Here is a 14,842-nt window from a genome sequence, read left to right as displayed (position 1 = left end):
CTTTGTGACCCTGTGGACTGTAGCCTACCAGGCTTCTCCATCCATGGGATTCTTCAGGCAAGAATACTGGAGTGGGTTGCCATTTCCTACTTTTTGAATTTAATTTTATTTATTTACTTGTTTTCACAGAGGCCTATCCATGAAAAGTAAATCTATTTACTTATCCTTCTTCCAGGTGAAAATAGCTTTATCACATCCCATGGGAGAAAAATAGATAAGCTTTGAGAATTTACTGTCTGTTGACTGGACTAACAGTGATATTCATATTTGCAAAGAGGTGTCAGCCCAGTGACATCCTTCTGATTCCCATTTGTCCCTTTCATTCCTAAAATTGGAATGAAGCCTGGGATGCAAGGCTGGGTGGGTGGCTGGGCCACAGCTAGCCCTTTGCCCAAATTAGCCAGTCAGCAGCCCAGTTTCTTTCTATTAAGCAGTGACTGTGTAGGTCACTTGAGGCTCCTCTGGCATGTACTGTGTGGAGTTGTAGGTTTTATGGAGACAGAAAATCTAAACAGTCTTCAGATGAAGCTCATGTTGTGATGAACTTCTGGCTTCTAGATAAAACTCCACAGTGTCTCCCGTCTTTCCTAACTTGTCCCATGTCCATTTGCTCTGCCTTCGCAGCAATACTTGATGGTTTCTTCCTTTCTGGATGTCGGTAGAAACCTCATTACTGTAGTGTCCAGATTAAGAGACCTTAAAGAGAGATGCATGGATTATGATCATTAAAATTCATGTGCCAGACTTCCCCGTGGTCCTGGTTAAGACTCGAAACTTCCGCTGCAGGGAGTGTGTGCTGGTTCAATCCCTGGTTGGGGAACTAAGATACTCCATGCCTCACTATGTGGCCAAAAAAAACAGAAAAACGTTCATGTGTTCAAAACCAGGGGAAGTAAGTGTCACCTGGTATCCCACCGTCCATGGAGACTGTGGTTCATGTTTGAGGTCCAGAGCTGGACCTTGGGTGCCTCCAGCCTCCGACAGACAGGCTCCATCTCAGGTCACACCATGCACTTCTTGCTCACTATATTGTGGGCATCTTTCCACACTAAAATACACTTCCCCATCATCTTTGATTGGCTGCCTAAGAGTCCATCTCACCTCTGCGTACATACATCATCATCTCAGGTACTCTCATCTCCATCCCTTGACCTCTTTAATCAGTGCCCTGTGACACCTCTCATCACAGTGGACTGATGCCCAGGAATGGGATTGCTGGGCCCACACGGTTCAGATGCCTCTATGCCTCAGCAGCCAGTCCTCCAGAAAACAAATTGGTGTTTCTCCATTTCCCCACCGGTACTGAGTAAGCACATTCTCACATTGATCAGCCTGATGGAAAGAAAGTTTGCAGTTCCATTTCTCCAGTCGCTAGGCAGATGAACCGTGTTGTCGTTTCTTCACTTTCCTTGCTTGGGGAATTCTGCTTCCTGTCCCCTTGGCCTGTGTGTCTCCTCTGTGTGTGATGAGGACGGCTACCCTTTCTCTCAAGTCACGTCTGACTCTGACCCCCTCCTCTTTTCAGTGCTCCCTGATGACTCTGGTGGAGACTCCCTTTCCCCCTCCTTACCTAAAGCATCCCCTCTCGTCAACTAGAAGGGAGCAGAGGCCCTGCAGACCCAGGCCGTGTTGGGTGACCTCCCCTCAACCTCCTTCCTGCATCCTCAGGGCTGAGTCTCGAGTTGCTACCCGGAACCCGTAGGGCTGGAGGGTGCAGTTTTGTGGCGCCCTCGATGATGCCATTACTTGGTCACCTTGCTTGCGGCATGCCTGACTCCACCACGTCATGCAAGCACAGTCGCTGGCATGGCCGAGCACGTCGTGTGGAACAGACACGGTCTGCTTCCTAGTGCTGGGGACCCAAGGCGCTGTGTTTCTGGAAGCGCAGCCTCTGGTCTTCAGTTTGCTCAATGCTTTGCTCACACGTGGTTTTCCCTTTGCCACTGGGACCGACCCAAGTTCACTTTCTCCTCTAAATGCATTTAGACTTGTTAACTAGAAGAAATGCCAATGCTTCTTGACAGTGCTTTTTGAATTCTTACCTATGGAAAAGAGCCCCTGTAAGCGTGCTGATACCCCCATGTCACATTGGTTTAGAAACATCTGAGCCATCTTTATTGTTATGTACATGCTGTGACTATCAGCTCAGGCTCTGGTTTGAAACCTCTGTATGGAATTAACTCTGAGTTAATTCTGACTGAATTAACTCAGCTCCAGCCAGGAGGGCTGTACAGTGCCCCCAGGGCACTTATCAGTGCCCCCAGAACGTTCTCTGCACTGGGTGGCCAGAGGGGCCCTGCTCTCTCCATGCTGACCACAAGCACCTAGGGGTTTGAGGGAGATAGGAGGGCAAGCATCCAGCTGGGTTGAGAGGAAGCCTGAGCACCCCACACCCCTGAGCTGCACTCACTTTGCCTTCTTCTGCTTGCCCTGCATGTCCTGTTCCACTTCGGGCCCTCGCCCTGACCCTTCTCTCTTTCTCCCTGCCCCCTTTCAGAAATTGACAGCAGTGACATGTCGGCCCATGTCACCAGCCCCTCTGGCCGCGTGACCGAGGCGGAGATTGTGCCAGTGGGGAAGAACTCGCATTGCGTCCGGTTCGTGCCCCAGGAGATGGGCGTTCACACCGTCACCGTCAAGTACCGTGGCCAGCATGTCACTGGCAGCCCCTTCCAGTTCACTGTGGGGCCACTGGGCGAGGGGGGTGCCCACAAGGTCCGGGCAGGCGGCCCTGGCCTGGAGCGAGGAGAAGCTGGAGTTCCGGGTGAGCGTTCTGGGCAGCTTTCTTTTTGTTTGAGAAGACTGAGCTCAGCCCAGCGGCGTGAGCACCCTGTACCCTTTGCCCTGTGCTGAAAGGAAGACTTTGTATGCGTGATTCTGACTGGTGGTATGAAGGGGCTTTCTTTAAAACAGGCTTCTATGGCTAAAGACATATGGGAGTTGCTTGCTAATCCAAAACTAAACAAGTGACTCCCTGAGGGACTTCTTGGAGCCTGTAATTTAAGAGTGAGTGTTGTGAGTGTCTCAGAGAGGATCAGGGTCATAAAACTGTTTCCAGAGCATCTTGCAGGTATGGAACGTGCTAGAATTCTTTAAAACTGATGGCAGTGGTCCCTTGCAGTAGTGGTTGCTGGGTGGGAAAATCTGTGGAAACCAAACTGCACAATCTCATCTTGTTCTGGCTTGGTTTGCGTGTATTCAGAAGATGCTCTGATGCCATGAACTTTGTGTAGTCATGGACGGTGCTTTGCACACATCTGCAGTGCCCTTGCTTGGGCTCTGATGGGATTAGAGAAAGAGGAAAACGCTGGGAGCAAATGAAACCCAGTACCAGGGCTCAGTCGCTGACCAGATGTTTCTCTGTCTCAGCGGAGTTTAGCATCTGGACCCGGGAGGCGGGCGCTGGGGGCCTCTCCATCGCTGTGGAGGGCCCCAGTAAGGCCGAGATTACATTCGATGACCATAAAAACGGATCCTGTGGTGTGTCTTATATTGCCCAGGAACCTGGTAGGTACTCGGGCCGGGGGAGGACATTGTCCTTGTTTGGGGATGGTTGGTTGTGAGGGATAAAGCTCGTCAGGCTAGCACCAGTAGAAGAGGAGTTCTTCTGTATGGGCACATGGGAGTGTCTCCTAGAAATCCAGTTGCAGTGTATCCCCCAGGCCTTGGAGGGGCAGGAATTCTTGTTCTCCCTGTCTCTTGGCCTCACTCTGTGTGCTCTTGTTCAGCTGGTTCATTGTCCCCACTGAGCAGCCTCTCTTGACCCGCCCTCGACCAGTGGCTGGTGTGTCTGCCCTGGAAGAGATGCCTCAGCATCTGAGCTCCCTTGAGCAGGAGTCCCAATCTTTCCTGTGCCATGGATTCTTTGGCATCTGGTGAAGGCCCTGGGGACCATCTCAGGAAATATCTTTAAACACATGAAATAAATTACTTTGGATCATAAAAGAAATCAATTAAAGTATTGTTTTCAAAATCTTTTTAAAGGAACAGATAAGTAACTTAGCAATGGATACAGGTTTTCATGAATACATTAAAGCATATGACTTGGTGATGGTCTGTTAACTCTCATAGTTTCTAAGTGGTAATGAGTATAACTGCTGTGTCAGGATACATATAAAACTGAAACGTGATTGTTTTTTGGTGAAAAAAATCACAATTCTTAATGCACTGTGATTTCTTGTCAGCATTTCTAGAGGAAGGCAATGCTAAATTACAGTTAGAGGTTAGTAGAAATAAAGATATCGTGTTCTCCCATTCAAGTTTGGTGGATCTCCTGAGTCCTGTGCACAGACCTTTGTGCAGCAGCCCTGTTGGGCCCAGGTTAAGGATCCCCGCCCTTCCTCCTCGGCTGAATTTTCTTCTTTGGTCATCACTCTGCTTCTACCCCGGTTGTCACAGTTTCGGTCCTACTCTTCGTCGCTCAGGATGGATAATGGGATCCCAGTTACATGAAACCCTTCTTAAGTATATAACTTCTGATATAACTCTTGGTCATAAGCCTCTCCTTTGGAAAGAAATTGGGCATACACGCCAGATGTTGACGTGTGTATGGGTTCACATATACACAGGCAAAGCACAAAAGACACACTTCAGTGCTTTAGTCTTTGCAATTGTTAAACACAATATCTAAGATGGGAAAAAAAAAAGAATACGTGCCCTCATTTAGCTAAGAAAATAGCGTTGGCCTGGTGAGAGCCGGGTGACCATCTCTGAATGAGTCAGTTACAACCATGGGTGGGGTGGTGCTGTGGGCAGTGAGGGGGGGTCTCTCTTCTCCCAGAACCAGGCAGCTGCTCTGGGACTGCCCTCTTGGCATCTCTGACATGGTGGGACTCTCCTCTCCCCACAGGTAACTACGAGGTGTCCATCAAGTTCAATGACGAGCACATTCCCGAAAGTCCCTACGTGGTGCCGGTGATAGCGCCCTCGGACGACGCCCGCCGCCTCACTGTTCTGAGCCTTCAGGTGAGACGCAAGGAAACATCCATCTCCTTGGCCACAGCCTGACCAGTGAGGCCCTGGACTCCCACGGCCCCTTCAATCTCCGACTCTGTGCCAAGCGCCCTGGTGCATTCTGACCACAGATGCTGCCAGTCGTAGGGGAGCTTTCCTGGGGCAGAGTCACATTTAGGACAGGAGACTGTTGGGGCAAGCAAAAAGCAGCCACGGTCAACAAAACTCCTTAGCATTTGGGAATGAGTTTGTTTTCTAAATATTTATCCAAGAGAAACAAAGAAGGCCTGTTAATCATTGGTTAAGGGATAAGGAGGGCTTTTAAAACAAAACAAATGCAAAACTAACAGTTCTGTGATGTTCAGCTTGCTATTATTGGCTTCCTTTTCCTCGAGAAAGTCAATTGTGATTTATTTAACGAGGCTGATTTATTTATAATAAGTGTGTGCAAGCCACTGTGTTAAGAATTGAATCAGTGTTACTTCCCAGTCCTTGCAACAGCCTGGTGAATGGGTTTTTCTTGACCCCCCTTTTAAAGATAGAAAAACTGAGGTGCAGAGAAGATACAGCTCCTAGGAACCAGCTAGAGTGAGGCTCCAGAAGCTTGCTCTTAATAGTCACCACCTTAATGCCAGTCCTGGCATTGTGGCAGGTGGTTACGTAGCCCGACCTATTAGAATGGCAGGAAGTGCAGTTTCTCACCCTGGCTTAAAGAGGGCACGTCATTCAAGGTTGCATTAGAGTCTTCAGCAAACTGAGAACATTGGGGATGCCTTTGGGTCTTAGGACACTGAAGATAACTAGCTGTCTGAGTCAGCTATAGCAATTTGGCTGTGATATAACACCAGAATCTCAAAAGATGATTTCTGGTTAAAGGGATTTCTCTAGAACCATCAGCGGCCCCTGGGTCTTGAAAATAATGGATAGATGAAAACTCATCCTTGTATCTCAGATTGATGATCAGTATCTTTGGACCTGGGTCCATGCACTTGGTTTATATTTGAGAGTCTGACTCCTCCCGAAGGGAAACTGGTACTGCTAGTTGTCCCAAACATTAGGGAACCCAAACAGAACCCCAACCAGAGTCACAGTCTGCAGACTGGAGTGGCCTCTGGCGAGTACCAAGGGTGCTGACTGGTCACAGCAGGGCAGATGTTTTCCTTGCGTTTCATTTAAAGGCTTCTTAACAGAAGTCGCTTCTGTGGCCAACGTAACTAAAACCTATGGAGGGAGATAAACCCAGCATTTGTTGAGGGGCTCAGAGCTGCCTTCATGCATCTCGAAGATTTCTTTTGGATCTTCCGAGGTGTTTATCTCCCTCTTGAGGATTTAGTGGCAAGCAGATTCAGGTAACGTAAATGGTTCCATCCAAAAGGAGCTGATGTGGAGTAGTCACCTCCAAGAGACTTCTGTCGAATCCTCTTATGACAGCTTGGTCATGAAATATTGAAATACGTGTGCAGCAGGCTCGTGTGTCCATTCAGCTTTTGTAACCCGCTGGGACAACAGGAGGGACTTGTGTGTCAAGTTGGTCCCCTGTTCTCCCCTTGTTACTTGATGCCAAGGGATACGTAAAGTATTTTTTGGAGGTTTACTAGCAAGCTACACGGCAACATCTGGGGCTGGTTAGGAAAGACAGGCTTGTTTTTGTCTTGCGTTTGAGACTTTTTAGAAAATTGGAGTCGGCTGGCATTCTGTAGGGGAGGCGGTTGGTTGGATGGGGGTGGTCTGGTGATCAAAGACTCTGTAATTTTGGGTTCGTTCCTCCCTCGTCTGTAACCTCTACGGTGGCTCGGTCTAGTAGAATGTTCTGCAACAGTGGGAATGTCCCATATCTCCAGGGGCAGCCGTGAGCCACTTGCAACTCTTGGGTACTTGAAATGTGGCTAGTGTAACTGAGAGACTGAATTTTACAGTTGGATTGATTTCAGTTTATATATATATATTTATATATATATATCTCAGTTTATATATACATATAAAACCACATGTGACTAGTGACTACTCAACTAGAGGGCATAGCTTTAGCGCCTTGCCAGTCTCAGCATCACATGGGGACTTACTGGAAACCTGGAATCCCAGGCTCTGGCCCCAACCTACTGAATCAGAATCTGCACTTTCACAAGACCCTTGGGTGCCTCGTGACACGTTGAGTATGAGCCGTGCTGCTTGAGAGTTATCATCTGAGTAGCCGTCCGACCAAGTTTACGTCAAAATTGTTGCCTTGTAAAATTTTGCTCTTCAGGACTGGCCAATCTTGAAATACCTCAAGCATCTGAACTTCTAATCCTTTTTCCCAGCAGAGGATACAGTTTCCAGGAGAAACCATGGAGAGTGAGACTCATCCAGTAAAGAGCAAAAGCTGTACTTCTCCCATGTTTTTTTTTCGGGGGTGGGGGTAATGAGGACACTGAAAACTTCCAAATGTGTGTTAATATATAAGGAGAAGCTGACATTTCTCTTTTAAAACTACCCGATGTATGGGCCAGGCCTTATGCTGAGTGCCTTGAATGCACAACTTCGTTTAATCCTTGCACCAGCCTTCTGAGGTTGATTTTAGTTAGGCCCATTTTTACAGATGAGGAAACTATGGCTCAGAGAGGTTCAGCAGTAGTTACATACCTAGGAAATGGCAGCAACCACAGGTCCTGCTGATTTTTAACCACTGTGCAGTACTGCTTGAAAGAAAAATCATGGGTAGCCCTTTACAGATTTATTAAAAGTTCTCTCCATCTCCACCCATGAGATGAAAAAAAACACTTTGTTAGTGACTGCACGGTTTTATCAGCTGTTAGGTCACTCCTAAAACTAGGGTGGAGAATGGAAGGGTTTTTTTGTTCTTTCTTTTCTTTTGGTGGTTGCTGGGGGTGGATCTGGAAGATCCTGGGTTTCCTGGCCTGTACAGGTTTGTTTGGGATGCTGAAACTAATCCTGTTGACCAGGATGTCTCAAGTCTCTAAACCCAGGAACCATGTCTGAGTCAAGATGGTTTGGATACAAGACTGTGCAGATGTTTATCTCTGCTTTCTGATATTTAATGCTGGAAATATGGAATTACTCACCTGCTCTTTTGTTGCCAGATATTATATAATAAAACATGTTTTAGGCGTATTTGCCTGAGAACTGTCCCCCCAGGAATCCTGTCCCCCCAGGCATGGTGTGTGCTGCTGAACAAGAACGCCAAGGGCTGTAACCTGTCTCATGTGTTGACTTCTCAGGAATCGGGATTAAAAGTTAATCAGCCAGCCTCCTTTGCTATAAGGTTGAATGGGGCAAAAGGCAAGATCGATGCAAAGGTGCACAGCCCCTCTGGAGCCGTGGAGGAATGCCACGTGTCTGAGCTGGAGCCAGGTAAGCGCCAGCGCCCCCATTCAGTAATGTTTCTGCAAGTGACTCCCCCAACGGAGGCGTCGTCGGCCTCTCCGGGGCCTTTGGATTCCCTTTGCTATTGCCAGACGCTGCTTACAAATGAGGGTATAAACATTTGCTAGGGACAGGCGTTGAGATATAATACCCCTTCTATTTTTTTTTTAAACAAATATGTCTTTATTTTCAGTTGTTTTTCAGATTATTTCACATGACATTCATTGTGATGTTCTCATCTCTTAAGTAAATACCACAGATTTTTACTGTTGACCTTATGAAATGAATAAGTACACTTTGACCTCAGATTACCCTGAAGGGAAGGTTGATTGATGTAAATGATAATCCGCAGTATTCCCTAGTGGTCTAGGGCTCTGTACTCTCACTGCTGAGAGCCTGGGTTCAATCCTTGGTTGGGGAACTATAACCCTGCAAGCTTTGCTGCCAAAAGAAAAAAAAAGAGATAGATAATCTGGGTCCTCAACAGGACTTAGTAGCATGGGATTTTCTTGCTCGCCACCTTGGTTGGTATGTGGAATTGTGTGATGTCAATCAGCTTTAACAAGAGCATTTTGCAGTGAGCGTATATGAAGTGTCAAGAGTTGACAGGGAGGTAAGACTGAGGAAGACATGACTCCTGCTCCTCAAGGAGGAGCAGACTCTCGGGAGGACCTAGAGAGAGTGAGCCAGAAAAATGCAGTGCCCTGGTGAGGACCCTTGCTGATCTCCAACAGCACAGAAGATTTGAGGATTTAATGGTAAAGATGATCAGAGCAGGAGAGGAAAAGGGTTTCTGCCTTGACCTGGTCAGGAGGACTTCTCAGAGGAGGTAATATTAAGTGTGGGCCCTGCTGCGTAAGGGCAGGCCCTGCGACCACTGCCCTTGCTGGGGTGTTTGCCGTGTGCCCTGCTCTGTGCACAGTGAGGGTAGACACTTGAAACCTGGGTTAGCATTAGATAACCAAACTAGACCAGATTAGAATTAGACCAAGAATGCCTTGGTTCATCTGAAAGACCTGGTCATGAGCTGATGCTCCCAGAGTGGGCCATGTGAGAAACTAGCATTAATCAGCAATGTTAGAAATGCAGAGGAAGGACTTGAGGCCAGAGTGCAGTTGGCCATAGGGAATGAAAGTGAATTCGGGAAGGTTACATGTAGCTTGGCGATAGGGTAGAAAGACGATGATGCAGTTAGGAAAACTCAGGACAGTGGCCATGGGTGGACGAGGGTTGGTCGATGACTTATTCAGAGTTTCAGTTCAGCTCAGTCGCTCAGTCATGTCTGACTCCTTGCAGCCCTGTGAACCACAGCACGCCAGGCCTCCCTGTCCATCACCAACTCCTGGAGTCCACCTAAACCCAAGTCCATTGAGTCGGGAATGCCATCCAACCATCTCATCCTCTGTCATCCCCTTCTCCTCCTGCCCTCCTCTTTCCCAGCATCAGGGTCTTTTCCAATGAGTCAGCTCTTGACAAATTACAGAACACCCATCTCAAACCATCACATAATAAAGGGGGTCCATTACACACATTAAAGGGATCTATTCAGGATCTCAGATGGGTTTCAGTGACAATTTAATTCAGCCATTCAGCTACTTTCTCCATGGCCCCAAACATCTCTGCTCTTGCGCCTGATCTGTGGGCCTCATTTTGCAACAGCCTTCCTCTTGGTGGCAAGATAGCTGCAGCAGCACACAACGCCAATCAAGGGAAACACCCTTCCTCAAGATTCTTTCTCAGAAGATGCTCCTTTTGCAGAAGTCTTCAGCAAACCTCCCTTCCTATCTCACTGGCACACATGCTCCTTCCTGTGGCTAAATGCTATGTGCTAATTGACTTAGGCTTGGAGGAAAAGGGATTTCTCCCCTCACTCTTCCCCATTAGCTTGACCCAGTCAAGGACCATGCCTGGGCGTGGGATCAATTTCCCTGAAACACATTGGCTTTCTGAGAGGAGGAGTGGTTCCCAGCTGGGGACTGGTGGGGCATGGTGCAGTGCTGAAGGATATATGGGTGACAGTTCCATGTGGGCAGAGTCCAGAAGAGACTAGGAGAGGGTTTGGGTGGAACTTTGAGCAACCGAAGTTCTAAAGCGGGTGGAGGGTATGAGGAGCCAGGGAACGACCAAGAGACCAACTGGAGGAGAACAGACTCTGTCTCTCAGCTGAAAGCCCTTCAGGAAGGAAGGGGGCTGTCGAGGGGTGCGTGATGGGAAGATATTCTAGGTGTCCATTTCAGCTAACAGATCCTCTTGCCACAGGCTGTGACCCAAACACGGAGTGAGAAATCTGGCTGTTGCCTTGTGGGGCAGCTGCTAGCTTGGAGCTTACTTAAGGAGCATTAATGTCTGATGAAACCATTCTTCCCCCCTTCAAGTGGCCAAGCAGAGAAACTTTGCCAGAAGTGAGCTTTCCATAAAAGAAGCACCCCTCTGAGGCTGAAGCCACAGGGATTAAACACTGCATTCGAGACCTGAATGCATTTCCCGCAGGGCAGCCTAGGGAACCAGCCCATCTGGTTTAGGTCACCAACACTGGGTGCCAGGCTTGTGGTAGAACCATGGTCTCATTAGTAACCTCAGGTGGGCCCTCTCAGGTTGGCCTCCTATCCCCACCCATCAGGGTTGTGTCCACGGGCCCCGTTTTACCCTGTGCTTTTGCTCATTCTCCCAGATAAGTATGCTGTTCGCTTCATCCCCCACGAGAATGGTGTCCACACGATCGACGTCAAGTTCAACGGGAGCCACGTGGTTGGAAGTCCCTTCAAAGTGCGTGTCGGGGAGCCTGGACAAGCGGGGAACCCCGCCCTGGTGTCGGCCTATGGCACAGGGCTCGAGGGGGGCTCCACAGGTAACACGCTGCCTCTACCTCTCGTCTGCAACGAGCCGGCCCCAGGGAAGAGCAGATGGAGCTTTGCAAGCCCTGGGAAGCCAGCTGCCTGCCTTCCCCAGGGAAACTGCAATCAGCTGTCTCCCTTTGCCAGGTCCTTTTAGGATCAGGACACTGATAGGCAATTCAACACAGCATCTTTCTAGGATGTGCAGAGTTTGTGATGCATGTAACGGGCCTCCGGGGAGCTCCCCTACCTGCCAGCTCCCTTAGTGGTCCCTGGGCTCCTAGAAACATATCAGATCTGCAGTAAGACCTGTCTCAGCCAGGCTCCTTCTTATTCTGATCCTAACAGAGGAGGGGAAAGTCCCAAAACAGTCAAATTCATCTTTAACCCTTGACACAAATAGGACGGGTTAGCTTGTAAAAAATATGGGCAGGGAGGAAATAGGTAAAGTTCCATCTTGCTTCTCGCCCCTCCCTCCCTCTGGGTCCAGGAGGAAGGATGACTGACACACCAAGGGAGGGCCATCAGATTGTCTCTCTGTTGGTCTTCAGTCCTGGTCACTTGGTTGCTTAGCTAGTCGGTTCATTAAAGAAGCAGACATGGAGTTTTGCTTTTATTGAATAGCTATGGTCTTAGTGCTGTTTGCGTTGTAGTGCAACTTGCTGTTGTCACCTGACATCTTAAGGAACTTTCCGTGTCAAGATCTACAGATCTGCCCACCTTGGGTGGCTGCAGTTAGTGTCCGTGCTGTGAACGCAGAGGTGGGCGTCGGCCACGCCCAGGGCATCAGTATCATGCAAGGCTCCAGGGTGGGTTTCTCTGCAGGCGTGGGTCTGCTGGGGCACGGCTGGCATCTGGGTGTTACTTTGGGCTCTCTTAGGAAGGCAGCCCGGTTTCTTGAGTCCCTTGGGTGTGCACATTCTGCTCTTAGTGTTCCCTGGTTAGGTGAGTGAGACAGAGTGGGCCCCCCTCGCCCATGGGTGAGGGGATGAGCAGCTGTGGTTGCCTGGCAACCAGCCCCGAGGAGCAAGCATCCTAAGGGCCCGAGGGACCTGCTCGGCTGCAGGAGTAACTGACCAGCTGGCTAGCCACACTGAGACTCTGGGCCAAAACAGTGGCCTCAGCAGTACTTCCCACGGGGTCTGTGTGAGGACTCCCCATCTCCCCAGGCCCATCTAGTCTGGCTCCACCGAGCTCTGGGCCAGAAGCTTGCCCTTTGCAAGAAGCACAGGACTGCTTTGGCCTGGGACATGTCCACTTTACAGATGAGCAACATGGGGCTTAGAAAGGTTTAGCTGCTCCCCAACACTACTTAGCTTGGAGGGGCAGAGCTGAAATCTGTCCGGATTCATAGCCTCGAGGCCTGTTCCCTTACCTGCTTAGTTCTGCTGCTTTCCTAAGAGGCAGACTCGCCCCGAGGCAGCAGCTACACTCCTGGCCTGCTTTGTGGGATGTCCTACACCAGGACCCCTGTTTTCCCAGCTGCCTTGAAAGGTCTCCAGGCGGCAGCAGTGCAGGCATTTGGCCCCTGATGCTCCATCCACCCTTGAAGCCCAGGCGGGGTCCTCCTGGCACTCGGAGCCCCAGCAGGCCTCAGGCCAGGCCCCACCGCGGCCACTGCGGTATCCCACATTGCCAGCAGCCACCTCATCCCCTGCTGGATCGCACCTGCAGTGCTGGGGCCCCTGGTGCTTCCTCTTGGCTGATGGCACACACGCCTTCTCAGGAGCTCGGGTTTCAGACTGTGCTTTGCAGGCACTGGATGCTGCTGAGGGAGGGAGCTGGTCTTCCAGGGAGACTCCCAGCCGGGAGCAGGAGGTACAGAGCACGTCTGTTTCAAGCCCTGTGTAAATATTGCTCTTGTCAAGGGGAAGGCGTCTTGTTTTTCTAGCCCTCCCGCTCCCAGGCCTTTTCCCAAATCTCCATCCCTGGCTTACACAGCTGCAGTGTGTGTGGAATGAAAAGGTGTCTGTGTACGGCTGCTGGAGGGCCCGCATCCTGACCCTCGGCACAGAGTGGGCTTCCCTGTGTTTTTATGGGTGGGTTTGCTGTATCTCTTGGCTCGAGCTTTGAATGGTCCATTCTGCAGGTTTTGAAGCATGGGAATGTGGAGAATTTGGGGTGGGACTCTTCGCTGCAGAGGGGCTGAGAAGGCCAGCAATGACACCAGGGGGTTCCAGGCTTCTCTGCTTGGAAGAGCCATTTTCTTGATGAAATGCTCCAGAAACCCCAGAAACGTTGCACGAGGTGTATGAGCACAGCCTTGGTCCAGCACCCTTCACCCACCTTCAGGATGTAATAGGGCTGCCTCACACTCACAGGGACTCATCTGTACACACATGGGGATGCGGGGGGACACTAGAGAAAGGCCGAGAGCAGCAACAAAGACCCGGTGCAGCCAAAAAAGTAATTAATTTTTTAAAAAAAAGAGCAGTAATTTTGGACTTTATAAACAAACAGAAAAAGCAAATATTACACTAGAAAAATAACGCGTAACAGGGCCATGCCCACAGATGTCCTGGGTCCTGGTTCTAGCTGGAGGCAGTGGTGAGAGGGAACTCCTGTGTGTGGATTTTCTTTCTCCCATCCACTCTCGGGTGAGTGGGCTAGCTCTGGGTTAGACAGACCTTCTGTTTAAACCCCAGATCAGTCAGTCCCCAGCTGTGTGACTTTTGGGATGAGTGGTCTGACCTCTCTGAGCCTCCACTTTAATCCTAGTAAAACGGAAATAGTAAGGGACTCCACCTGATAGGTTGCTCTTGTCATGTAATTCCTTATTTCTCTTTTTGCACCTCGTCTTCCTTTCTGGGCCCTCACAGTCATGATGAACTGATGCTTCTCAGGGATGGAGCAAGAGCAAGGCCAGGTCTTTTCATATTCACTTTAAAAGTATCTTTTTTTCCCCCTTATTGTCACTTGCAGCTACTTCCTGGAAATCCTGTCCCTTGTTTGCACAGCCTCCTCCCTTTACCTGCAAGGCCTTGCTTCAGCAGCAGCTGTCATGAGGGCTTCTGAACAGCACATTTGAAATAGTTGGGGGGAACAGGATGGGTCGTGGGGGGGCGGGATTTGCTGGGACAGGAGCCTCAGGAGCTTCCAGAAACAGCTGGCTTGTGTTTGGGGTTGCGTGATAGCAGTTCCTTTGTTTTATTGATAACCAGAACAATAATCCTTTCTCTGGCCTCGGAGCTATAATTAAACCAAAATAGTTCCCAGCTGGGGCGGGGTCCTGGCCTCTGGGAAGAGCACAGCCCTGCACAGTAATGCTATGCCGAGGATGCCCCATAGAGGGCGCTGCAGCAGGTGTCTGGGCCCTACCTCTTCCTGCTCGGAACTGGAAAGCGGGCTGGGGGCTGGGGGCTTTTGCAGGGCCTTGGGCTCAGGCAGGAATGCCACTGTGATCGTTGGCTGGCACTCTCTCTTGGCCCAGCTTTCCTTCTATCACAAGGCAGGATGTCTGTGCAGGGGGCCCTCGTATACCAGGCAGGTAGGAAGTAGAATGTCCTGGAGCTGGGTTAGGGCATCCGAGGCAGCCAGCAGATAGGCCACGGCTCCGGAGCCATGCACATGTGCTCCGATGCCAGCTCTGCCACGTCTCCTGTAGCTCCCACTGGCATGTGGTTGAACTTCCCCGAGCCTCAGTGTTGTTTGCTAAAGAGGAATCGCTGGGCGTGTAAAGCACTGGGCACAGG

At 49.9% G+C, this 14,842-nt stretch overlaps 1 protein-coding gene across 6 annotated transcripts in view; it reads left to right on the top strand.

Moving 5' to 3' along the window:
- The window catches only part of FLNB (filamin B), a 139,209-nt gene that overhangs the window by 119,686 nt on the left and 4,681 nt on the right, over positions 1-14,842 (top strand). For 5 of the 6 annotated variants that reach the window (XM_069560563.1, XM_069560562.1, XM_069560561.1 and 2 more), the window contains 5 exons: positions 2,498-2,764; positions 3,370-3,507; positions 4,850-4,965; positions 8,172-8,304; positions 10,988-11,164. In XM_069560563.1, coding sequence (XP_069416664.1) covers positions 2,498-2,764; positions 3,370-3,507; positions 4,850-4,965; positions 8,172-8,304; positions 10,988-11,164 — 831 coding nt within the window. Of the gene's footprint in view, positions 1-1,525; positions 2,765-3,369; positions 3,508-4,849; positions 4,966-8,171; positions 8,305-10,987; positions 11,165-14,842 lie in introns of all 6 variants that reach the window. The other variant, XR_011250668.1, reaches the window with a different exon arrangement.

This window comes from Ovis canadensis, chromosome 19 (genome assembly GCF_042477335.2).
Source record: "Ovis canadensis isolate MfBH-ARS-UI-01 breed Bighorn chromosome 19, ARS-UI_OviCan_v2, whole genome shotgun sequence".
In the NCBI taxonomy this organism is placed as follows: Eukaryota; Metazoa; Chordata; class Mammalia; order Artiodactyla; family Bovidae; genus Ovis; species Ovis canadensis.
The sequence above is the reverse complement of the archived record's forward strand: the minus strand, read 5'-3'. Positions and strand labels throughout refer to the sequence as shown.